Raw genomic sequence first — 26,400 nt, forward strand, 5'->3', positions numbered from 1 at the left:
CTAGTCAAAACCAACTACCTAACTATTTTAATCCCATTTTCTAGCACATGGCCTGCAGCCTCATATGCCTTGGCATCGCACGTACACATTTAAATGTTATGAAGGTTTCTGCCACCACAATCCTTGCAGGCAGTGAGTTCCAGATTCCCACCACCCTCTGGTTGAAACTTACTTTCCTCTCATATCCTGTAGACCTCCTGTCCCTTAGCTTATATCTATGCCCCTGATTGTTGATTCCTCCACCAGAGGGACAGATGTTTTCCTGTCTTCCCCCTTCTGTGCACCACATAATTTTATATATCTCAATCATGTCCCCTCTTAACTGCCCTCCTGCTTAAAGGAAAACCACCCCAATCTATGCATAACTGAAGCTGTCAAGCCCAGGCAACGTCTTGATGAATCTTCACTGCATCCTTTCCAGCCCTGTCACATGTCTTCTCTAATGTGGATTCTAGAACTGCGCATAATACGGTACTCTAGCTGTGGTCTAACCACTGTTTTTGTACAGTTCCAACATAAATTCATCTGTCCTGATACCTCCAGAGACTGGTATACACATGCATCAAAGTTCCTCTGTTCTTCAGTGCTTCCCAGGGATCCTACCATTCATCGTTTATTCCCTTGCCTTGTTTGTCTTCCCCAAGTGCTTTGCCTCACCTGTTCTCACTTCTGTAGAATTTGCCACCAACTAATGAAAACTGAGACATATACACCAGAATGTCTTCCAGTTGGGCTTCTTGCTTAAGCTGACCATTGCTTTTGATTTCTTTCAGTGATCATTGCATCTAAATTGACTTTTTGGCAGGCAAAAGGTTATTATTCCACAATGTCATACGATCTGACAGCATTGGAGGAGGTCATTCAAACCGTTATACCTGTTTTTTTTTGCCTCTTTCAAAGAGCAATCCAGTTGTGTTCCTGCTCTCTCCTATGGCCCAGCAAATTTTTGCTTTTCCAGTATTTTTCCACTCCTGTTAAATTCCTAGTGAATTGCTGCCACTTTGCTTTCAGACAGTGCATTCTGGATCACAACTTGCGATGTAAAATGAGATACAAGAATTGCAGATGCTGAGCCTGAGATAATAGTGTGGAGCTGGGATAACGCAGCAGGCCAGAGAGCAGGAAAGCTGATGTTTTGGGTCAGGACCCTTCTTCACCGTCAGCTCTCCTGTTCCTCTGATGCTGCCTGGCCTGCTGTGTCCCTCTACCTCCATACTTTTTGTTATCGTGGTGTAAGATAATGTTTTAATATCTCCATTTCCGTTTGCCTCTGATTCTTTTGCTGGTTCCTGAGTCTGGAACCTGTGGATCCAAAACCATCATCTGTTCATGTGGAGGTATTATGGATTAAAAATGGTCATAGAAAATTCAGTAGTGAGATCATGCCAAATCTGTAGTTCAATGCTGTCTTTATAGATTTCTTTCCTTTTAAAGTTTCTCCTTTATTCTGCATGGCAGTAGTGTATGTTGATGTTTCTCTTTTAGACTCCGAGTACAGAGGAAGATCCTGTGACCTTTGAAAAAGCTGAGACCCAGCCACTAGCTAGTGAAGATAAAGAGCTGCCAGAAGAGGAGAAGCAGTGTGCTGGACTAGAAGGGCAAGATACAATGTCCAAAGAGGAAAAGCAAGGTAACAGATTGGATCAGAAATCAAAGGGTGAAGGATTCTGTAGGGGAAACAGGATTGGTGAATGCTGATTGAAGGAGGAAACTGATTGTTGATATTGAAGGATATGCTGTTTGATCTACAGTGTAGGAGTGGATGATCAGGGAATAATAGTCTCTGTTCCTATTCCCTATTAGCAAGGCAGCAATCTGGGAGGGGGTGTGTCAAGATAAGTGGACCAAAAATAGCAAACCGGAGTTTAAGTTGCACCTCAACCACAATTGAATAGCATAACAGGGTCAAGGCGATGGATAATAAACCTCTGTATGTTCCTGTATACAAATGACATCATTTACAGTATGATAGGGCTGAGCCCTGACAGTGTTCTCTCTCCTGTGGCTCCAGCAGGATTGGGCCTAGCTGCGGGACAATTTGTTCATGTTTAATAGAGATGTAACAGTAGGAGTTATCTGCAAACTCTGCATTTCAGTGCAGCTGTAACTGAACTGCTGTCACTTTAACTGTAGAGACTGAAAGGAGTGGCAGGGAAACAACAGTCGAAAAAACTGATGTGACCTCGGAGGTGAAAGAAAAGGTCGACCCCGAGACTGCTGGCATTAAAGGTAATGACAGCACTGACACTCCACTGTAGGGATCCCTAAGAAGCACAGTGTGAAAGGTAACTGGCGCACTGTCTGACACAGTCTCCATCAGCCTGGCTTCAACAAACAAGCTGAAAAGTCTGTTTCCGTGCAGTATGCCTGTATAACTCTTCAGGACTGAAATGAGAGATATATTCACTGTAATGGTGAGCCTGTGGATTTTAATACACGATGAAAACATTGTATGATTTTTTTTTCAAACGTTTGGATATAGCACTTGGTGCTGTGGGGGCAGGGGTAAAGCGGGAGCAGGCAATTGAGTTCGGTCAGCCTTCATAATGGTGATTGGTGGAGCAGGTTCAAAGGGGCTGAATGGCCTTATGCTTCTATTTCCTATGTTTACTATATAATGTTTTCTACTTTTGCAAGTACAGAGGAGACTAAAACAGAGAAGGATTTACGATCTAGTAATGTCAAAGATGAAAGCAAGAACAACGGAAAGAGGGAGGAGGACCGGACAGAGAAGTGCAAGTTCATGTTTAATATTGCAGATGGAGGCTTCACAGGTGACATTTGGTTGTGTGTGTGTGTGTGTGTGTGTGTGTGTGTGTGTAGGGACTCTGGGGAAAGGACTTGGAACTAATACCATCTCGCAGGCTGTTATCCAGTCAATCTCCGTGACGTCATGGAAGGACATCTTTTGGCCCATTGTGTTTCTATTAACTGTAGGAGCAAATATCTCCCACTGTCTTGCTTGTCTCCCTGTACATTCTGCTGAATCTTGCCTTGTTACTTGGTGGCCAGATGAATATAGGAAGCACTTAAAGTCTAACATTTACTTTTTTTAATTTTTAACACTATACTTTTAAGGCAGTATTCTGACATGTTTTAGTGTCTGTGCCGAGAGTAGAACCATTTCTTTTTACAGTAGCACCCTCCATGTTGTTAACTGATCTAAATGAGATACTGAAAGGGAACTTGCCTGCTAATGTGTAGGGGTTGTATAGAACTCGAGCTGAGACTCGACCAGGAACACACTTCCATTTCTAGCACTGCACCTTGGGGAGGATACATAGACCTTGAACAGGATGCAGTGCACATTCACCACAACTCATGAGGATGGGTTGCTTGGACTAAGTTGATTTTGCAATGATCTTACTGAGGCATTTAAGGTGATTAAAGAATTTGATGAGGTCAGTAGAAACTTAGCTTTTGAAAGAATGGTGACAAAGCCAATGGAACAGAACCCTGAATTTCAAGTCTGGGTCATTCAGGGTAATTTAAAGAAGTACTTTTTCCACATGAAGTAATGTGAAAAGTCTGGACATCTTTCCCCTAAAAATACTGCAAGACTGGGAATTCAATCAAACATTTCAAATTGTACAGTTAGTTTTTATGACTACCTGAAATGAACTGGGACAGTTGGAATTAAAATATAGATCAACCAGAATGTAATTGAATATTGGATCAGATTGGATTACCCAAATGATTGTCTCTTGATTGTGGTGTTAACAGAGTACAGCAATATGGCTACTGGGTTGACCTCCCTATCCTAAGGTTGAGGAGAACTGAAACGAACCAGGGCTTGGGATGAAACCTGAGATGAAGTCGCCTGTCTCCTGGCTGGCAATGAGATACTGATGAATTAACAACAATTTTGGGTGGATGCTAACAGTAGTGCTTCTTTTAACAGAGCTGCATACACTGTGGCAGAATGAGGAACGGGCTGCAATATCCTCTGGGAAAGTATCTGAAATTTGGCACCGACGACATGACTTCTGGCTACTCTCTGGGATTGTTGTGTATCCTTTCTATTGCTACTGTTAGATGAGCCACTCTGTGCCAGGTCAACACAAAGTTTTAGTTTTTTTTAAATTTGAGCATAATGTCATACGTTTAAATCCTGGAGTAAAGCACCCTTTACGCTGTCTCATTGGGTCTGGTATGTAATGAGTCCTTGTTATAAATTGTTGGTGTGCTGAAACTGTTTATGCACAGCAATTGGTTTTCAGTGTGAAGCTCCTTTTGGTTGAATGCATTGCCAGCGATTGCTGTTGAGATTGGCCTGGAAGATGACTGGTGCTTTGGCTGTGAAACTGGAGGACAGCAAGCCCTGCTGGGATGGATCCCAGTTAGGGTTTGAGTGGTGTAGGAAGTACGAGGAAGGAGAATGGGGAATGACTGATCATCATCCTTATCAAGGCCGCCTTGTTTTTTGGCTTGGTTTGTTGCTTGTGCATGATGCTGCAATCCCCCAAGAATTTCTATGATTCAAAGTTTTTTTTTCTATGCTGGAGATAGACATGAGGTGGGCACTCGAATCAGCACTGACTCCCTTAAAGTATCCCACCTTATCCCCATAAGCCAACATTTTACGATAAATAACCCACTTGGTCCACACCTTTTGGACTATACAAGGAAACCCACCAAGACTAGGGGAGAACATGCAGATTCCACATAGATAATCACCAAAACTGGAACCAAACCTAGTTCTCCAGCACTGAGGCTTCAGTGCTAACCACTGAGACACTGTGCTGCTCTTGTAAAAACTTGTAAGAAGAAATTTGAATTCTCAGTGACCAGTTTGAATAAAACAATTTTAAGTATTGGACTGAAACACAAATTCAAAGTTGCATTAACTAAATGCTTTATTTCAAGTAGATGACTGGTAGTGTAAACTTCAGAAGAAATTCTCAATGCAATACTTAAAACAGCCAAAACTTCCACTCTGCAGCTATAGTTAAATCTGTCCCTTTAGAAGACACGAATCCTAAATCCTGCCATGACGGATGGTGGAATTTGAATTCAATAAATATCTGGGCCTGAGAGTCTAATGATGAACCATGAATCCATTGTTGATTATTGGAAAAACCCATCTAGTTCAGTAATGTCCTTTTAGGGAAAGAAATCTGCTGTCCTTACCTGGTCTGGCCTAGGTGACTCCAGACCCACAGCAATGTGGTTGACTCTGAACTGCCCTGTGGGCAATTAGGGTTGGGCAATAAATGCTGCCTAGCCAGCAATATCCTCATCCTATAAATAAATAAAGGAAAAAAACATTATATTCTTTTGCAATGGTCTGAAATTATTCTTGGCTCTCGAGACCTCGCTGTCCTTTTTTTTTCTTTTCTAGCTTTCTAATCCCTTAACAGGGTTTTATAGTAAGAATTAGTTTGAAGCCTCCTTCTAGCCACGGCCAGGTGCAATGTCTAACCTCATTTAAACCTTCGAAATGAGCTTGGTGTTTTTAGCGTGAGGGTGAGCTTGCGCCCACATTCTCGTGTAATGGTTGAGACTAACCTGTCTCTAATTTGTATTTCTTTCACCCAGCAAAGCTGTCCTATGACAGCTACCCCCCTCAAACGTATTACCACAGTACCTGCTGTCACATGCTTTGCGTTCAGGTTGAGATGCTGGCTAGCAGCGTTTTTAATCCAATTTCATTCTATCTTGGAACTCTTCAAGTATAACTATTTACAAAACATGACATTCTTAAAATACTTGGGACATTTTAAAGACAAAGTTGTAACAATGTAAATTGTTGGACTGTACCTTTTAAAAGGATTTGCACCTTAACCCCCAGCAGTTATGGATATGCACGGTGGCAGGACATTCAGAATGATGCCAGGTTTGCCATTATCAATGAACCCTTCAAGTTGGAAGTGAACAAAGGAAACTTCTTAGAGATGAAGAACAAGTTTCTTGCTCGAAGGTTTAAGGTGAGTAACCTAGAAAATTGAATATGGGGATTAAAAGTTGTTTTAATTAATATGACCTGAAAGAGGTTGCAGAGATGGAGAAGGTTAGAGGAGACTCTAAATTGACAGGATTCTGGCGTTACGAGATAGGCCAACATTTGTTCCCCATCCCTTGGAGAGGTGATGGTGAGTTGCATTCTGAAACAGGCTCAGCCCTTGGAGTTGGGGGGGGACACTTGCGCACAGTGCTATTAGGAAGGAGTTACCTGGATTTTGGTCCAAGTGACAGTGTTGCATTTAAGTTGGAATAGGAAAATGTATGACTTGGAGGGGAAACTGCAGGTGGTGGTATTCCATATATCTCCTGCCCTTCTAAATGAAAGAGATTTCAGGTTTGGGAGGTGATGATCTTGCAGATAATACACTGCTGCAATGTGTCAGAAGGAGGGAGTGAATGTTGAAGGCACTTAGATGGAGTGGTCAATAAAGCAGGCTGCTTTGTCCTGGAATGTAATGAACGTGCTTTGTTGGAGCTGCAGTCATCTGATTTAAGTGGTGAATATTCTATCGGACTCCTGATCTACATCTTGTAGATTGTGGACAGGCACTGGGGATTTGGAGCAGGAGTTATTTGTGCAGAAATCCCAGCCTTTTGTGGTCATATTATTAATACAACTGATCCACTTCAGTTTTTGATCAACAGTATTTCCCAGGATTGTTAGGGGTACAGTCAGTAATGCTAATACCATTGAAGATGGTGGGTGATAGTTGGATTCTCTTGTTGGAAATGGTCATTGTCTGACACTGTTCTGTGTGGAGGAGATATTACTTGCCATTAACCAACACAAACCTGAATGTTGTCCGTATTGCAGTGATAGAGAGCGCTGGTGGCAGGGAGTGGGTTGTTACGGCCAGAAGTTGCAGATGGAGGGCTTGTAGGGTCTGGAGGGGACTACACTGAGTTAAGGTGCAAATCACCGGTGATTTATACCAGTGAACCATTGCCCTTTGCCACATGCTATGTGTGCCTGTTTTAATACAGTAGCCCTGTGAATTATTAAGTCCTCTTGCACACAGATTTAATGCACCTCTTTCTCTGTGGCGGTTAGCTTCTGGAGCAAGCATTGGTAATCGAGGAGCAGCTGCGGAGGGCAGCCTACCTGAACATGACACAAGATGCCAGTCACCCAGCTATGGCACTCAATACCCGCTTTGCAGAAGTGGAATGCCTGGCTGAGAGCCACCAGCACCTGTCTAAAGAGTCACTAGCTGGGAACAAGCCTGCCAATGCCGTCCTGCACAAAGGTGAGTCTGCCAAGCATGATCCTGTGGCACTTTTTTTTTTAAAAAGCCCGACCAGCATTTCTGCAATTTTCACAACCTGAGGATATCTGTACGCACTTTTTCCTTACCAAGATGAGGTATACCTGTAGGAAGGACGACAGCAATTTGGACAGAGCAAGATCCCAAAATAGCGATGCTAAAGTGAGCAGATTGTCTTTGTCTTTGTTCCCTTGCTATCAAAGATATCGGATTTGCAAAATTTGGTGCTGAAGAATTGGCTGTCTTAATGAGACGTGTTTGATTTTTCTCTGTTTGCCTCTCTCACCCTAGTTTTGAACCAACTGGAGGAGCTGCTGAGTGACATGAAGGCAGATGTGACCCGACTCCCCTCTACATTGTCACGGGTCCCACCAATAGCTGCTCGTCTCCAGATGTCAGAACGCAGCATCCTCAGCCGATTGGCGAACAAAGGAAGTGAGGCTGCAAATACTCCAGTAAGTTAAATCCTTGCCTGCTGTTTATCAATCAAACTGTACAGTTCAACACCGTCTCTACACCTAGCTTGTTTTGGCAAGGTTTAGAAATGTCAGTTCCGTAACCTGTTTTCACAGTATAGCTGTAGGTGAAGGGAATATTCAACTCGGGAGGAGAGATGAAGAATGTAGGTCAAAGACCCTAGAATTTTTTCAGTGTTATTAGTAATTTGCACTCTTTTTTTCCTGACCCTTGGGTTGTTCCACCTGAAAACTGCAGTCTCTCTTTAAATTGTTCCAATTCTCACCACAGTGAACCTCCCTCTCAGTTTTTAATGACATGGATGTTGATTATCACTCCTAAATTGGTGGCTTCTCACCTTTCTCCTTTTGATATTTATTTCTCAAACCATTTTTATTAATTCTAAAAACTGCAGTTAACTTGCCAGAATGGTCTCTGCTGAAATCTCTTGATTCAACAACTTGGTGAATTTGAAGGGATCCAACTCCATGTTGTTCCTGTCCTGGGAGTGTCTAATGAGGACATTATAGAGGAAGGTTTTCTTTCAGTTTGAATCATGGAAAGCTTAGTCTTCACATCAGTAGTGGGAATTTTCATATTTGAAGTTTTGTAAGTTTGATCTTGGTTTCTAATTAATTCTGAATTAGTTGCTGAATGGACATATTGTAATTGTTTCAGTCCTCCCCAGATGATCTTGTTTGTGGTTGTGAGATTGGTGCTTCTGCAGTTATGGACATTGAGCGAATTGTGCTTGACCTTTTGGTGTGCTCTTATAAAATGATGGAATTTTATGATGGAAGTCTGACCTTTTAATCAAATTATAACTGGCAGTTATTTAAATCTGAAGTTTGCTTTTGCTTCCCAGGCTTTCCCACCAGGTCCATATACAACATCTCAAGCATATGGTGGCTCTTTTGGGCCACCTGTTCCTGTCAGCACACCTGGAGGCCCAATGAATTTCAGTCAGGTGCCAGGTGGCTCCTTTGTAACAGGTTAGTGATGTGTATTTTGTGAGCTCTGATTTGAATAACCATATTGTGGATGGGAATGTGATGGGTAAGCAAAGGGGACCATAACAGGTGCTTTTTCTCATGTCTCCACTGCTACCTCTAGGAATAAGCTAAAAACATTGAAATATAAAAGATCACAAGTGGCCCTACTCTAGATGAAATCATCCTGAATCTAGCCTGCAGTAGCTATGTTTCAATAATGCTGGACGGCTCCCATAACCGTGCACTGGGGGGGGGCTGATAATTATGTCACTGGGTATTGGGCTAGAATCACACGCCAGAGAGAAACTGGGACCATTCACTAGAAAATTGGAAGAGTGCTTGGACTAGTCATCTTCTGACCCAAAGCCAAGAATGTTGTTACTGCAAATATTGGGGAGGGGAGGGTCACTGTTGACTGGCCAGTGATAGCCATGAGGAGTGAACCACAATCCTTAAAGTACAATAGGGAAATGAAGTAACATCACCACAGGTAGTCTGCCCTTCATTATGCTAGTGTGAAGAATCCGTGGTGTAAATATCAGTCAGTGAAGGGAGCATCATAAACAGCTAGCCAGCTTGGCTGCAACTATGCTGACATACTGTTGGTGAACCTGACATAATTGATTTTGGGCAGGCTGAGGGTACAGCCCCTCTTCCTGTGAAATCACCTTTTGGGTTTCCTGTTCCATGTAGAAAACATAGAAATGATATAGCACAGAAGAGGCCATTTGTCCAGAGGCAACATGATCAGAAATCTCTCTTCCACATGTAAACCAGCTGTCTTATCAAATGAGGGAATAGCCCCCTGTAATGTTTCAGTTCTGCTCCTCCCCCAGTCTCCAAGTTGTTCATCCCTGCTTTCTTGGATGAATTAACTGGAAGGTCACACAGTTCCCTGAATGAAGAGATTGAGGAGCAAATAAAAAAAATACTGGAGAACCTCAGCAGGTTTGGCAGCATTTTGTGGAGAGGAGATTAGTCAAAGTTTTGAGTTTAAATTTTTTGGGAAGTTTTTAATATATTGTTTGACAGTGACAGTAGTGAAGGGGTAAAGGAGAACAAATGGTATAGAGCCTGTTTAAGAGGCTGTCAATTGTAGTGGAAAAAAAAAACGAGGTGTAAAAACTTAAATACACGCGCTCTCTGGTATTCTCGTTCACCAGCCTGTCTCCTGCCTGCTCGCCTGCCCTACCTTGCCCTTGGGTACGGTATTGTCCTTTTTTGAGCAGTGCACACAGATAGGTACTCCAGACCTCAAGGTCTTTGTGGTGTATCCCTTTTCGTGTTCTATCATCTTTCAGTCTGCCAATACAAAGCTGTTACGTTAATTGCCTGATTGACTGACTGTAACACACTTTCTAACTCTGCCCAAAGACAACATGAATAGCAAGATTTTGCTCTTAGGAAATGAAGGAATAGCATTAGTTTCAGTCCTGCATATTGAAGCCAGACAAGCATTTCCTGACCACTAGTTGTTGTGTACTATAGCGATCTCACCTGGGGACGGCCAGGGAGATTTTTGTTTTTGGAGGAGGTGGGGGTGGCATGTAGAGATCCCAATGCCCCAGCCCTGCGCTGAAAGGAAAATGAGTGGAGTGCATGGGTGCTGCTCTCCATACCAAAGTCCAGCTGTTGTTTATTGAACCACACCACAATGGACATTTCTTTCAGGGAGTGGTGAAGAGAGAGGAATTCTGATGCCAAATAAACTGCATCCTGTGTGTTTAAATAAATATTTAGCGTTTGTCTCCCATCAGCTTGGTATTTGCACTAACGAAAGGGTTGTTGTTCCTTTTTTTTGTTTCCTTTTCTCTCCTGTCCTGCCCACCCTGCTTCCAATCCTCCTCCTCCCCTTCCCATCCCTCCTGCCTCTCATGTCCCCTTCTTTCTATTCTGTACAAGATCCTGTACAGCTCCCCCCACCAGTGAGCATTCAACATCCCGTTTCTGGAGCACTCACAAGCCAGGGCCACCTCATCCTCCTACAGCCTTTTCTGCAGCCTCCCACCCAGAGGCCCATCTCTTTCAGTAACGACCAGCTTCCTTCTAACACGCTGGGAGCCACAGGTGCAACATCAACTATCATCCCACTCAATTTATGTCTTATTCCTTGTGAAGACTGATGCTTCAATGCTGTATCTGTGTCTTGTCTCGTCTGTTGTGCATGTTCAGAAGCTCTGAATGGAAAGACTTTCACCATCAGGATCTCTTTGGTTGATTGTGACTTTTCTCTCAACCACTCGGATGGGTAAATGGGTAAATATTGTGTATCAACAAAGTCCTACTTTGAGACTTTGCCCCAGCATGCTCAAACTTGACATTGGTTGGTTAACCAATTGTTAGCTGAAATGGTAGTATTTTGGGGTCTCCATAATGTAACTCTAAGTCCCTTGGTTTGGCAAGGCCACAGCCTAATCTCTAAAGTCTGATTTGTCCTTTTGGATGCTCCCCCATACAGAACAGCCTGACTACTACTTCCTCAGTCCTGGTCTCAAGTACCACGGTAAACTTGCCAGTGCCTGTTTTTCAAGGGAGAAGAAATTTGACCAACTCCAGAGTTCCCACCTCACTCCTGTGCACCTGCCCCTATGCCATTCTCTTTAATTCTTTCTTTCCCTTCAGCTGTACCATACAATGGAACAACATCTGAGAGGAAACACAGACAAATGTCGCAGACCTTTCTTAGTCTTTTGTTTGTGTGTTGCCCATAAATGGAGCCAACTTTGTGCTTGGAACCTCTATTAGCCATAGTCGAGCGTTTCCTGCAAAGATTTGCAGTTTCCCTACTGAGTACTTTGGCTTTTTTTTTCAGTACTGCTTTCCCCAAAATATTAAATTCTCTCAATCTGTGGAATCAAATTGTCATTGCCATTTGCCTGTGATAGCATGAGTAGAGGATGGTTTCTTGGGTTAACTTGTACCTCTTAGCATTCAGTGATCTTCTTTGTGACCAGGAGTTGTGTAATTGTTTTCCAGTGCAGAATTTATTAAAACTATGCCCATTTTGGGTTGAAATTTCTGTTTAAGTTATCCAAACCACATTAATTTTCATGACTTCCTTCATGAGTTCTGCTGGTGAGAGTTCTATCCATTTTGCCTTGTTTGCAGTCTATCTCTTGTCTGTGGGGCAGCTTTTGAGCCTGCTTCTCCATATGCATGTCCCAGATTTAGTAACTCTGGAGGTATCTTCATTCATCAACTTTGCATGCTTTCTGCCATACCTTTCACAGCACTGAAGCAGAATTGTGAACGGTTTCACACCATGTGTTAAAACTAGTGATTATTAACTCTTAAGATTTTTTAGGTTTGAAATTAAATTGTCCATCATGTGTTTGGGGGACTTGTCCACTATTAAACCAGTGCCTTTCTTTAAAGAGTTAAGGGAACATCCTCAACATGAGGGTTATTGTGAATTTTTGCAATATTAATCGCTAACTACCTTTTTGTGTGTGTTTAGCAATGGTATTTCGTTTAAGTCAACATTTCACACACTGGATTGTATAAAGTTTAAATGACTTGTTAACTGTTTTATTATGGGCATATTTGGATAATTAAGAATCTTGCAGGCACTTTCTACTCGTCTTTGACAATTAAAGTTCAGTTGTAATGTTAAGATAACAGTGTGGAGCTGGAGGAGCACAGCAGGCCAGGCAGCATCAGAGGATCAGGAAAGCTGACGTTTCAGGTCGGGACCAAAATGTCAGCTTTCTTGCTCCTCTGCTGCCTGGCCTGCTGTGTTCCTCCAGCTCCACACTGTTATCTCAGACTCCAGCTTCAGCAGTTGTTACTGTCTCCCAATTGTAACATTAAGTTGTGTCTCTACAAAGATAGTTTGGCATGGGCACCAGGGCAGTTTATTCCTGGAGTCAAAAATAAATTACCAGGCTTCCCACTCTTCTTTTGTTCACTGTCTTTTTGCTGGTAGGTCAGAATAGTGATGTCCTGTAAGATTCAATAACCTTTTATGTCTCAGTTTTGGAGAAGAGCCACAACTTCTGTTGGTGCCAGTAAAGCTTTCCTGTCGATGTAGATATGGAGGGAAGTGCTGAGGAAACTGTTGGCGCCTCACCTAATGGTCCATCAAGGGAATGGATTAAATTTGACCTTGCTTTTCAGGGCATTTTCAAACATTGAGGTGGCATTGGAGATGGAAACTAGCTCACCGCCAGTCTAATACCATTCACTGGAACCACCAGTCAGTTGATTAACATGAGCAAGAATGAATACTAGGTTGTCATTAAGTTCAGCTTTGCCGAACTAGCTCACTCCATTCCTACTAATTGTCACTAGAGGCTGCAAGTGAGCTGGGAATGCGACAGAATTGCTAGTAGAGCCACTGATAGCACAGAAACAGTAATCTGTACTTTGAACTCTGATTTCTATCTCTGCCTCATCCTGTTCTCAGTAAAATGCTGTTCACAAGTACCTGCATAGATACACAGGTAGACATTTCAGCTGGGTAAGCAGGTCAGGAGAAATCCCACCAGCCATTGTCATCACCTTGGTTCTAAAGCATTGGAACCATGTGCAGCAGCTTTCATACTCTTACTGCTGGAGGCCATTACCAGGGACACTTCATTGTGAAAAGAGCCAGCTGGGGAGAGGTTTATTGGTCTATCAGGAAAGATGGGTGTGTGGGAGCAGGACCTAGTTGGATAGGTTGCTCACAAAAATGGCACAGTGGGTTGAATGGCCTGCATCTTTGTGTTATTTTTATTGGAACTGTAATGTGGTATCATATCTGTTGTCATAATGGTGAGGTGCATAATTGAGTGTTCAGTCGGAGCTTTTAGTATTGACAGATGGCTGATTCACGAAAGGATTGAGCAGATTATAAAGACAAATATTGATTTCAATAACAGGTGTGAAAATACAATCAGAGCTCTAATTTTATGTCGGTGAAGATCATAGACTTTATTCACCCTTAGTAAATCAAAGTCTTTAAAGGAGATCGAGAATCCCAAGGTGGCCACAGGAATGTTAGAAGACAGAAGCTTGGCACAGGGACACGGGACCTAGAAGTCATCTTGGGGCCCTTTTCAGCCTGCCTAGCCATTCAAAAAAAAAGGGTGATGTGGTCGTGGTTTCGATCCCATTTTCTGGGGTTCTGCCCCAAAGCAATGTGCTCAACTCCCTTGTATGTGTGTTCAGTAGAAGAGTTATATCTGTTATATAACAGGGATGTTATATTAAGGCTGTACAGGACATTGGTTAGGCCACTTTTGGAATACTGCATTCCATTCTGGCCTCCCTGTTACAGGAAAGATGTTAAACTTGAAAGGGTTCAGAGAAGATTTATAAGGATATTGTTTCAGAGATAGGAGGAACTGCAGATGCTGGAGAATCTGAGATAACGAAGTGTAGGGCTGGATGAACACAGCAGGCCAAACAGCATCGGAGGAGCAGGAAGTCTGACGTTTTGGGCCTAGACCCTCCATTAGAAAATTTTCTGAAGAAGGGTCTAGGCACGAAATGTCAGCCTTCCTGCTCCTCCGATGCTGCTTGGCCTGCTGTGTTCATCCAGCCCTACATCTTGTTATCTCTTTATTTAAGGATATTGCTGGGTTTGGAGGATTTGAGGTATAGAGAGAGGATAACTGGGCTACCCTCCCTGGAGTGTTGTGGGCTGAGAGGTGGTGTTGTAGAGGTTTATAAAATCATGAGGTGCAAGGATAAGATGAATAGTCAAGGTCTCTTCCCTGGGTAGAGGAGCTCAAAAATAGAAGGCAGATGTTTAAAGTGAGAGGGGAAAGATTTAAGGATTTAAAAGGAAAGTTTTTCATGCAGAGTTGGTGTGTGTGGAATAGACTGCCAGATGAGATGATGGAGGATGGTACAGTTGCAATATTGGATAAAGGCCTATGGGTGGGTATATGAGTAGGAAGAGTGTAAAGGTATATGGGCCAAATGCTGGCAAATGGGGCTAGATCAATTTAGGATATCTAGTTGGCATGGATCCTGTACGACTCTTGACTTTAATTTACCTAACTCTGTCGAATAAATCTTAAAGATCATGCCTCAACAATTTTCTGGGGAAGAGAATTCTGTAGATTGACACCCCTGCAAAATGAGCCATGCAATAACTCATTTAAGGAGATGTCTTCTAAGGAGCCTCTGAGCAAAGGAGATGAATACAGATGTCAAGGTTTAGGGAAGAAAGTAGAGTTTACAGTCAAGGCAGCTGAGCAGTGGATCATAGGAAGTCAAGGATGTACAAGAATTCAAAATTGAAGAAAGTTGTTTGGTAGAATAGAGTTTGAGTACAGCTTGAGAAAAAGATGCTTTGTGAGCTTAGATGATTGATTTTGGGTCAGGCAATGGATGTTGTTTGCATGAATTTTACTAATCCTTTGACAAGGTCTTTCATAGGCTGGTTCAGAGATTAAGTTGCATGAAATCCATGATGAATCAGTAAATTGGAAACAAAGTTGGATCGGTCATAGAACACAAAGGGTAGTCACCTTTTCCACCTTGGAGATCTGTGATCTTCCACAAGGATCAGTGCTAGGATCTATTAATATATGCAAATGATTTGGAGAAAAATTTTAACTGGTCTGATTATAGACAACCTGAAAGTTGATGAAGTCATGAATATTGAGGAATGTCGTCAAATGACACAGCAGAATATAGATCAGTTGGAAAGTTGGGTGGTGAAATGGCAGGTGGAGTTTGAGGTTTTGCATTTTGGGTGATGTAAGAGGAAAGCATACAGTAATTGGCAGCACTCTTAGGAGTTTGAATCTACAGATCTTGAGGTCCATTGTCACCTTATCCACTTTTAAAGGAACAATGAAGGTGTACAGCACGCTTGACTTCATTGACCAGAGCATTGAGTATAAAAGTTGACTCCTGTTGCAACTGCATGAGTTTTAGACAACGACTTGAATAGTATGTGCCATTCTGATCAGAGACTCTGTAGGCTTTGGAGACCGTACAGAAGAGATTTACCAAGGTGTTATGTGGATTGGATTGTATTATAACTTGGATTGCTTTTGCCAAAGCATCAGTGGCTGAGGGGTGACCTGATGAATGTATATAAAATTATGATGGGTTATGTTGGAGTCTCTTTCCCAGGGTAGGAATCTCAAATACTATGGGGCATAAAGAGGGAGAATGTTTAAAGGAGATGTGAGCAGTTGTCTTTTTTTTTTGTTTTACTCCAAGGGTGGTAGGTGCCTGGGACACAGCCATTGGAGGTAGTAGAAGCAAAGTTTAAACCTACATTTAGACACCTAAACAGGCGGAGAACAGAGGGATACGTGCTCTGTGCAGGCAGATGGAATTAGTTTTAGAATGACATCATAGTGGGTGCTGACATGGTGCTGTTGGACCTGATCTGTGCTTAACAAGGGCCATAAAATCCTGAGCACTTGGCTGAAACTGGTGCAAGAATTTTTAAATAAGACAGTTGGAAAATAATGGCCTAGTTTGCTGTAGTAATGTTAACCTGATACATGTACACCTCATGGAAGTAATTTTGTTACAAGAATATGCTTTAATTAAATACAAAAACTGTGGATGCTGTAAATCAGAGACAAAATCAAATTGCTGGAAAAGCTCAGCAGGTCTGGCAGCGTCTGTGGAGAGAAATCAGAGTTAATGTTTTGGGTGGAGTGACCCTTCAGAACTGGTTGTTTCCTTTTGAAATGTAGTATTTTTGTGATTCTGCCCTGATAATCAACATATGTCAGCAGATGGTTTTTGTTTCAAAAACTTACTCCAGTTCTTTACAACCTAGCAACTGTTAGCATAACGCAGCCTTAAACTCCAATTGCCCATGCAATACTGAATAATAACACTATTTGGAGGAGAGAAGTATCGGTATGATAACTAAAGAAGACTGCAACAAAATAATGATATTAATGAACATAGAGAATTTTGTGTAAATGGCTAGGTCAGTAGGTGCTGATTCATTCTACAAAGAATAGGAAGGCCACATATTCATTGGAAAATGAAGTTGTGGGCCAGAGGACCAGGCTGTAAGGGTGCAGATTCTCATTTATAATGCAAGAGGAATAGAATTTAAAAACTGGGAAATTGATATAATTTTCATGTTGCAGTTTCTGATTGCACTTGAGTCTTTTCTAATCATCGCATGATTTAGAAGGTTATGAAGACATTCTAGGTTTTTCCTTTGCATTTTCTGCAGCAAGAACACAAGAACTGAGGGATTGCAGTAGTCAGGAAAGTCTGACCAGTAGGAAGTGCACTCCTGTAGGAAATAGAGGGATGGCCTAATGGAAAGCAGAAGAATTGCTGATGTTGTAAATCAGGGACAAAAACGGAAATTGGTGGAAATGCTCAGCAGGTTCTAAGGGAGGGTCACTGAACCTGAAACATTAACTGATTTTGGTTTTCCTTCACCGGTGTTGCCAGACCTGCTGAGGTTTTCCAGCAACATCTGTTTTTGTCCCTGATGATGTAATAGAGACCTTTGTAAATGATGGGTGGGTTTTGATAGTCTGGAGTTAGTGAAAATGTTTCACCTTTTGAGGGTAGTCCAGAACTGGGGTCATTAACATCAAACTGAATAAATCCAGTCAGGAATTCTGGAGAGCAGGTGAAGTGAATGTGAAAGTAGTTCCCACAGGGAATGGCTGAAGTGAACATTATTGGATACATTGAAGGGGAAGCTGGTTAAACAAAAAGGCAAAAGGAATAAAAGGATTTGCTGATTGGAGAAACTGAGTCGGTGGGAAGAGACTCCTGTGGAGCAGATATATCAGATGGGCTGATTGACCTGTTTTCCGTGCTGTAATTCAATTTCTCACGCAGTTTAACGTATGTAATGTTGCAAAGTTTTTCGGCTGTTTAAGTCCATCAACTTGTTTTAACTGGTTTGTGTGCTGGAGTATCTTCCGTTCACCATTATTCATTGTATTGGCAAGGACAGAAAACTGGTTGTTTTCAGTCACTTTATTTATCAATAGTAAGTCTTCCACCTCCTTATTTTCTCTCTGGACTGAGCATCCATCAGTGAAAGCTAAGCAGAAGAGTCACCGGGCTTTTCCAGTCTGAGCATGGTGACAACATTGCTTTGGAAGCCTCTGTGGTCTTGTGATGTGGTCATTATGACCAGAGCACCAGCTTTGCGATCTGTCTCAGGACTATTGTCTACTTTAAATACTAAGAAGGACGATGACCAATTCCACAGACTTACCAAGAGAATGAAGGCATAAAGTTTTTTTTGTGGCTTTCAACAAATAAGACTTTACATGTTAGAGCAGTATATATTTGTAATCATTTTCCAACTTACTTATAATGCTGTGAATTAACGTGGTGTGAATGGATAGTATAGATATACAGCACAGAAATGACCCTTCGGTCCAACTTGTTGGTCAAGTTATGATCTAACCTGTGTCCTTAATAGTAGTAATTTGACGGGGAATCCCATCTCCTGGCTCATACTGTGGTAAAATAGCCTACTATGCACTTTTCAATAGTAAATGTAATCAAGACCAATCCCACAACACCACCCTGCTGCCCTGCCCCAGACAATAATGGCATCAAATCTCATCAAACTTCAGGGGAATTCAGTTCTTTTATCTGCCTTGAATCCTCCTTTCGAAAACTACAATTTCTGTTGTGGTCAGTCGCCCTCCTTGCTTGAGTCCATGCGCACCTGGACTCCAAAAAAATGCAATCGGGTACTTATCCAGAGTCACAACTCCTCCAGCTTTTGCCAGCAGCTGGCTTCACCAGGCCAAATCTGGCCTTGTGCAGTCTCATCTTGCTCACTTCTATCAAACGGACATTGCTTGTGACTTTCGGCCTCCGCGCTGTGCTGTACTGACCCATTTGGGTACCCAATCTCGTGTGCGCTGCCATAACTTCCAGGACTTTTCCTTAGCCCTGAGTGCAACACCAAGTTGACGAACTGCCAAAACTTTGGCCAGAGTTCTAACAGGGTAGCATTATCAAACTGTTCTTGGGCTGTAACTCATTAGCCTGCACAGTTCAACTGCCTTCCCTGCAATACGGCTTAAAAAGTCACCACTTCTAACGTGGGGTCTACTCGCTCTCTCAGACTTGCCGGTTTTCAGTCTCTATCTCTATTCTTTGCACTGCTGAGTGTAAGCCTCGCAATGGCCCCTTCCTTCGTTCTGTTGCTATCTAACAAAATTTAGAACCTGCTCCATGGTTGCCATAAATGGCTGACTTGTTCTGTACATACAAAGTAGCTGCAGCAGATTTTGTCACAGAACCAACAATTCTAGATTACCCCATTGAAATACCGTTGAATGTTCCAAATTTCCACATCCCCTGCCCAGTAAGGAAGGCATCCTGAAGTTGCCTTTCGAACAACCTCTCATTTAGGGGTTCTGGACCACCCCACCTCCAGAGGAAGTAGCATCTCTTATCAAATCCTTTAATCATGAGAGTATATACTTAATTTGTGCAACTCCTTTGCTAATTGCACAGGTATAGGTTTACCAGAGAAACTACAGGTCAAGAAGTCAACTCATCACCACCATCTTGATGACACTTGGAGGGTGGTAATGAGCACTGACCATGTCAAAGTGCTCATATCCCATTTATTTTTATTTTTCTAAAAAAGCTGTCTTCTCAATTTTTTAAAGACTAAGTTCCTGTATAACTTTCTGAATCTGTTCTCCTCCTCCCAGATCAAAGCAGCCTAGCTGAGGTGGGCAGGCCTGGAACTGAACCCAGTTGGAGATGAATCAGAACTCTAAAGGAACAGGGAATCGCATTAAACGGCAGGGTTTAAAATAAGGATGTGGAAGCTAGTGAGGGTATCTGGGCAGTTGATGCCATTGGAAATTGCCTGCTGGAGAACAGCAGCAACTCTTCAGAAATATCCTGTCAATCAGATATGACTAGTTACAGCTTGAATGATCTGTCATCTTCCCTCTCTCTTTTTCAGCATCCAATGGTCCTTCTGTCTTAGAGAAAAAGGAAAGCGGCAAGGATGGAGTGAACGTGGAAAAGAAAGAGAAGAGCGGGGAAATAATATGCATAGATGATTGAACTCTCCCAACCCTCATCCTTGCCTGTCCCTGCCCTCCATGCTGGTTATGTTTTATATTTTTATTTTGAGAGGAAACACAGGTTGATGTGGTCGTTTTGTGTGTTTAATGCCCTAGAAGGTGTGAGCGAATGGGAGAGTTTATAACTATTTTTGAAGATCTCTTTTTAACTCTCCACTAGCTCACTCCCAATCTCCAGAGGACGCCATGGTTTGGATTTGGACATTGGTGGGAATGTCACTGTTGATGTGCATTGGTGATCTTAGCTCACAGTAGTTTTAGATATTGATGCAAGGCATCATCAATTTTTTTTTCCTCCTCTTCCTCTCGTTGTCGGAAATTCTGAGTGGATGAGCTGGGGAAGCTCCAGCTCCAAATATCACCCCTAATGCTGGAAAATGTGATGTTATTTGAGCACCTCTGCCTTGACTTACTAATGAGAGTATGTTTGGCCTTTGAGACTCAAATCTGAGTTATCCGCAAAAACAAACCAGTTGAAATTGACTCCACATATTCGCCGCAAGTAACTGGGGGCTGCAGCAGAAATGTCACCCAGTAAAAGTCTAGATGAATGAGTACAGCAGTTTTGCACGATGTAGTTGTAGCTGTTCGAGATGTACTGGGCTCTGCAGCACTCCAGCCTCCTTGAGACCTGTTGTAGGTTGTATATTGGATGTGAGAAGTGATGGACTGGGTCATTCTTGCTACATTGATAGCTTTTAAAAGGTATTGCACCTCTCGATCCTTATGGGTTGATAACTACATCACTACTAGAACAACCCATTTTCATTGGATAATAGAGGTGTATGGTGTAATTGTATGGTTTGATTCCACGCCTAGATCTCAGCAGGCACACCTGTTTCCAAAATAATCTTTCCAGCTTGATCGCTCTTGGTCTAGCCTCTTGGACAGTTGTTTTAGATTTAGGGTATCCATTTTGGTAGCAAGGCACCAAATTACTTGTCAATCCCAATTTGTTTCTATATCAATCTATTTATTTGCTTCCCTGAAAGGAGTGTCAGAAACGCTGCGTTGAGGGAGGGTGGAGGCGATTGAAAAGCCTAGCTACTGGAAATTGGCATTCTGCTAAATTTTCTTCCTTTGCCCATATGTTCATTCATATGTCAAGTGTTCTATTTTATGACACTTTTTTCTTAACTATTGGGATGAAAATTTCTGCGAATCTGGAGACATTGAAATTTAAAATGGAGAACACTTGGCAATGGACAAAAGGGGAATTCAGCGTTGTGAGAAGAGGAATTAGAATATTTTCTAGTAAGGTTTTTGTTGCAGTGAACCTGGGCACAATCTTGAACTCTACTTTCTCTGTCCCATGCTGGCTTGTTGACTTTCTGTGCTTATTTTTACATTCAAAAGGATATGTTAAGCATTAGAATTTAAAGTTTTATTTTCTTTTGTTGAAATTTCTGCAGCCTCTTCTTGTAATCTGTCCCTTGCCATGAACTGTGTTGGGCCTTAGCTTCGTCCAGTGAGGAGGCTAATGGAATGGATGTGCTCAGGAATATGGGTTAAGTGTGTATGGAGGGAGCAGAATGCCAAGCTCTTAGGTGAACCATCCTGCTTTTCCTGTATCACTTGTGCAGATCAAGCAAAAGCTCAAATTTATCTATCACGTCTGCGTGCATCCCAGTACTGTTCAAAAAGGAAATACCTTCATGCTTTCTTGAATGAGATACTGCTCCTTTGACTTCTCCTCCAACCCCCGTCTTCTCTCTTCACATTCTGAATGAGGATGCAAATACGAGTGGCCTTTGGCCTTGCTACTTTGGGATGAGTGGATGGATGAATGTTTCCTACTTGCTGTCTGGTTTTGAGAGAATAAGCATGTCTCGTTCCCTGGTATGTGACATTGCTACAGGGCAGAACAGTTTTCCAGCACTCTATCCCTGTACTTGTGGTCCCTGCCAGGTTGTGACTGCTTTGAAATGTGTGGGATAAGGGCTAATGGGAGTGGGAGATTGGAAGAAATGTTTACGCCAGCAGAAGTGGAGAAGGGTTTGGGTAGGGAAAAAGCTCAAACTGATGTGCCATATGCTTTGAGCAGAGATCTTCTGTTCGTCGAGCTCAGGACTCCGTAGCTGTGAAGATCTGTGGCGTTCTGTCCCACCTCAACCCAAGGGAACGCATTGACCAGCTTGGCATTTGTAGTGAGCAGGCACAGGGGCAAAAACTGCTTCGGAAAGGAAACTTAAAATGTGTACTTTAAATTATGTCTGCGTAATAATCTGTTTCAGCTGACATCTATTATTACTTAATATCCTTTGTTTTAAAAGAATATTTTGAAAAAATTTTTCATTAAAGTTTTTTTTTTGTTACATGTTTGATATTGCCACCCTTGTATGTTCTTGTTGTCTGTAGCCATGTGGCCTGTGCAATGATCAGGTATATGCTTTATTCCCCTCTACCCCCATTGGATAATGAGTTGCACAGGGGTCCAAGGGTAAATCTGTAAATCTTGGGCTGCCTTCAATCATTTGGTTACTAAGTGAGCAAAATCGATAGCAACTCATTTGTACACAGCAAGATGACACTGCAAAGCCTCCTGAACAACATTGCTTGATGAGATAGATGGTGATTATGGAATGTTGCTGTGCCAGAGGTGACCTCTTTTTAGATTGCATTACGTCATTTGCCCCTTAAGTGGATCTAAAAGGTCCTGTGGCACCTCTTTTAAAGTAGAACAAGGGAGCTGTCTTGGGAGAGACTGCAAAGTGCTTTGATAGTATCCTGTGTTATGAAACATAATATAGAAATAAATGTGCTTTCTTTGCAGTTGATGGCAGAAGAGGGGGAGAGGAGTCTGATGGTGTGCAGGGGCGGGGCTGTTAAAATAGCGCAGTGTTATACTGGCACTAGCAGCTTTTTTACTCTTCTCAGAATTCAGCCTGAGAAGTGAACACCACTTCCTGTTTTTCTGTCAAGTTTTTGTTACAAACTGAGAGATTGGTTTTGGTATGAGGCACATTCAGCCCTGCCCAGTGTGAAACCCAGGAAGTGGAGGAGCTCATTCAGGCTCTTGAACCTGTTTTGTTATTCACATAGATCGTGGCTGATCTGCAGCTTTAAAATTTTCTTGGTTTCTCCAACCTTAATACCTTTTTAATCTAACAAAAATCCTTTGATCGCTCATACAGTTTCCAATTGATTCCCAGCCTCTTATGGTTTTTTTTCTGTTTCAGATCTTCTTTCCCGCCACCCGCTGTACCCCTGTGTGAAAGTGTTTCCTGATGTCACCTCTGTTTAGACAATCTCCTTTTCAAATTCTATCCCCTCATCCTGGGTATGGGTCCCTAGCACTTCTCTCTAGTTACCACTAGACAAAATAGGATGGAAAGAAAGCAAGCTATTGAATCATTTTAATGACCTTTTTAAAAACTACCTCAATTGGATCAGTACTTTATGCTCTTGAGGGAAGACAGGACGAATGCATGCAAAAAATCAAAAGAACTGCAGATGCTGGAAATCTGAAACAAAAACAAATTGCTAGAAAATCTGGCAGCATCTGTGGAGAGAAACTAGAGTTAATATTTTGGGTGCGAGACCCTTAAGAACTGATTAGCTAGGAAAAAGATGCTTTTTAAATAAATGTACATAATATATGCAACCTGTCCAGTGTATTACAACAGAAGAGGTATCAGCTGATGTTGCAACGTGTGAATCTGCCAATCACTGAAAGATGTAGGGGAAACTTACCAACGATCTGTTGGCATGTGAAACATTTAATTCACAAGTTCTCTTTGAGATGTGTTGCATATGCTGAATGTTTCCAGTTTATTAATGTGTGTTACATAGAATTAGTGTTACAGAAGGATGTTGAGTCCATTTGTTTGGGCTGCAGTTTCTGCTCTACTTAATCCTCCCACCCAAGCTTCTCACTCTACCTGTAAATCTTTCTATTTCTTTGCCCCTCGTGTTTCAGTCTGTTCATACTATTCACCTTGAGCGTTGCCTGTGAGAGCAATTTCCATGTTTTCCCCCATCTTTGGTGGAGAAGTCCTTTTAACAGTCCTTCATAGCAATAGTTTGAGGGTCAGATTAGGGGACTAGGGACAGCCAACAAAAGCTTTTTCGAAAACTGGTTTTACTGAGAATCCACTGGAGTTTGGGATGATTAAGATTTTTTGGGCTTCCTCCCTTTCGCTTCTGTTTTACCCCAGTCTGCTATTTCAAACTTGGTTTTAATGTTTTAAAATTGAGCCTCAAAATATGAATGTCAAGATTGCATCTAAGGCATATCATGTGTAAGCTAGCAATGATGCCCTGGAGAGAGATTTAAGGCCCCCTGAGGTAGTAGAAGGGATTGGCAGAAATTGTGACTGGTTTTTCTGGTATGCAAATATTTTGCACCTCAAATGTAGACAACAGAAGCATGAGTGTAGGCCATTTAGCCCTTTTGAGCCAGCTTCCATTATACGTGACCATAGCTGATAAGTCAATTCATAGCTTATAGAATCCCAACAGTTTGGGAACAGGTCGTTCAGCCCCACACCAACCTACAGAGCATCCCACCCAGATGCATCCCCCTACTCTACATATCCCTGAACACTACGGGCGATTTAGTACAGCCAACCTAACCTGCACATCTTTGGATGGTGGGAGGAAACTGGAGCACCCAGAAGAAACCCATGCATACACGGAGAATGAGGGCAGAATCGAACTGGGTCCCTGGTGCTGTGAGGCAGCAGTGCTAACCATTGAGCCACCGTGCTACTGCAATAAAGTCATCACAGTTCTGTTGGATCATAGGGCTGCTCTGTCATTAGACAGAGATGACTGATGGTGAGGTTTAACCTGAGGGTCACCAGTTTCGGGCAAGGGATAAGGCTGAGAAGGTGGGACCTTCAGGAAAACCTCAGCTAATGTAGGAATTGAACCTGCAATGTTGGCGAGTGTCCAAACACACCAATTAGCCAACTGAGCTGACCAACAACCACAAATTCTGAAACTGCTTTCTATCTGAATATAACTCCACAAAGGCCAGTATCCTGTCACCAAGTCACCCTTTTATTTGCACACACTACACAAGGTGGCACAATGCTGCTCCCAGCGCCAGGGATCCAGGTTCAGTTCCACCCTCTGAGTGTGCAAGTTTCACATTGATGTTCTCTCCGTGTGTGTGTGTGGGTTTCCTCCTACAGGCTGAAGATGGCCATGCTAAACTGCCCATTGTGCCCAGGGATGTGTAGGCTGGGTAGATTAGTTATGCAAGGGATAGGGATGCTCTTCAGAGGGTCAATTTTGACTCAATAGGCTGAATGGCCTGCTTCCACAATTTTGGGGTTCTGAGGTAGATGACACTGACCTAGCTAGCTCTGAACTGGCTCCTAGAGTGAACAGAACCCCCCAACACGCCTATTTATGAGACTCCTTGTTTGGACCAGGTTAACAACTCCAATTGGGGACCTCATTCCAGTCGTTACATCCCTCCCCTTCAAAGTCCTGGGATGTAGACTCATTCATTTTGTAGCATCTCCTGGAGTGGTTTTGCACCAGGTCTGTTTGCTCCAACTCTGCCTCGGATATATTTGGTGTGTATAGGACCTTAGCCTGTCTCTTGTGTCCAGAGCATCTTGGACAAAATTCATCTTTAGGCAGTAGCAGTGTTCAGGCTGTGATATCTGCAGTGTCCATCTCATCCTTAGAGACTTCTTCAACACTTTGGAGGGGGAGAACCCAAAGGTTCTGTCAACTTTGCTGGATGTTCTGAAGGGACAGGTATGTTTTGATCCTATGCCATTTGCGAATTTGCACCTTCATGTGATCAATATGCTTGTTAAGGACTACCTCACCTGCCTGAACTTGATATATTGCATCAACCATGCCTCTTGCCCATGCTGGGCTGTTTCATGTCAGCACCACATCGGAATCCTAGTGTGCCAACACCTTAAATGACAACTGCTCCTTCACTTCTCTAAAGGCTAGCTGTTGGCTGAGAGACTTTCCAAGGCTAACCCTTATTTTTTTAAACAACAAATCTATGGGTGCCAGGAAAGAAGCCAGGTTACATATGAATTTTCCATAATTCATCAACCCAAGGCAAGACCTAAGCTCTGGTACAAGATGTGGGGTTTGGGACCGCTTTTGATCACCCATCATGTTATCTTCCAATGTGTAACCCAGTTATGTCAACTGTGTAGCTCAGGTAGGTCAATTAGGGTGCCAAGAACACACATTACCCCTCCTGAGGTGAGCACCTGGCTTGGAGAAATGTTGAAGAGTGATGTCCTAGTTCTCTTAAATGCTGTCTACTAGTCTTGCCAGTTATTATCAGGTCATCCAATGATGACCCAGGGTAGGCTTTGCGAAATATTCACCATTGTCTGCTAGAAAGTGGTGCACTCCGAAAGTACTGCAAAAGGCAGTCTTGAATATGGGTCAAACCCCATGATATTAATTGTAGTATACTTCTGGAAATTCTTATCTAATTGCAATTGCAGGTATGCATAACTCATGCCCCGCTTCGTGAGGGGCAGCATCCGTCCTACTAGTTTTGAATGTAAATTCTCTAAGGGTATTTATCCAGCCGCAATAAGTGGTTTATCACTTGTTTGAATCCCCAAAAAGGCAAACCAACTTGTCCGGCTACGTAGTCAGTATGACTGCTGCCCATTCCCCAAACTACTGATGATTCCTTTGCTATTAAGCCTCCAGATTTCTGCCTGTACTTCCATACATAAGGCAAATGGCATCTTTGGAATTGCTTGGTCAACATGT

At 42.5% G+C, this 26,400-nt stretch overlaps 1 protein-coding gene across 10 annotated transcripts in view; it reads left to right on the forward strand.

Moving 5' to 3' along the window:
• The window catches only part of chd3 (chromodomain helicase DNA binding protein 3), a 118,109-nt gene extending 96,102 nt beyond the window's left edge, over nucleotides 1-22,007 (forward strand). For 6 of the 10 annotated variants that reach the window (XM_048524050.2, XM_048524051.2, XM_048524054.2 and 3 more), the window contains 10 exons: nucleotides 1,486-1,630; nucleotides 2,134-2,229; nucleotides 2,643-2,774; nucleotides 3,902-4,010; nucleotides 5,795-5,927; nucleotides 7,016-7,211; nucleotides 7,521-7,684; nucleotides 8,551-8,677; nucleotides 10,580-10,744; nucleotides 19,563-22,007. In XM_048524050.2, coding sequence (XP_048380007.2) covers nucleotides 1,486-1,630; nucleotides 2,134-2,229; nucleotides 2,643-2,774; nucleotides 3,902-4,010; nucleotides 5,795-5,927; nucleotides 7,016-7,211; nucleotides 7,521-7,684; nucleotides 8,551-8,677; nucleotides 10,580-10,744; nucleotides 19,563-19,666 — 1,371 coding nt within the window. In that variant the 3' untranslated portion in view covers nucleotides 19,667-22,007. The remainder of the gene's footprint in view (nucleotides 1-1,485; nucleotides 1,631-2,133; nucleotides 2,230-2,642; nucleotides 2,775-3,901; nucleotides 4,011-5,794; nucleotides 5,928-7,015; nucleotides 7,212-7,520; nucleotides 7,685-8,550; nucleotides 8,678-10,579; nucleotides 10,745-19,562) is intronic. The other 4 variants (XM_048524057.2, XM_059642708.1, XM_048524056.2 and 1 more) reach the window with 3 other exon arrangements.
• The last annotated feature ends 4,393 nt before the right edge of the window (nucleotides 22,008-26,400 follow it).

The sequence above is a fragment of the Stegostoma tigrinum genome, chromosome 45, assembly GCF_030684315.1.
Source record: "Stegostoma tigrinum isolate sSteTig4 chromosome 45, sSteTig4.hap1, whole genome shotgun sequence".
NCBI lineage: Eukaryota > Metazoa > Chordata > Chondrichthyes > Orectolobiformes > Stegostomatidae > Stegostoma > Stegostoma tigrinum.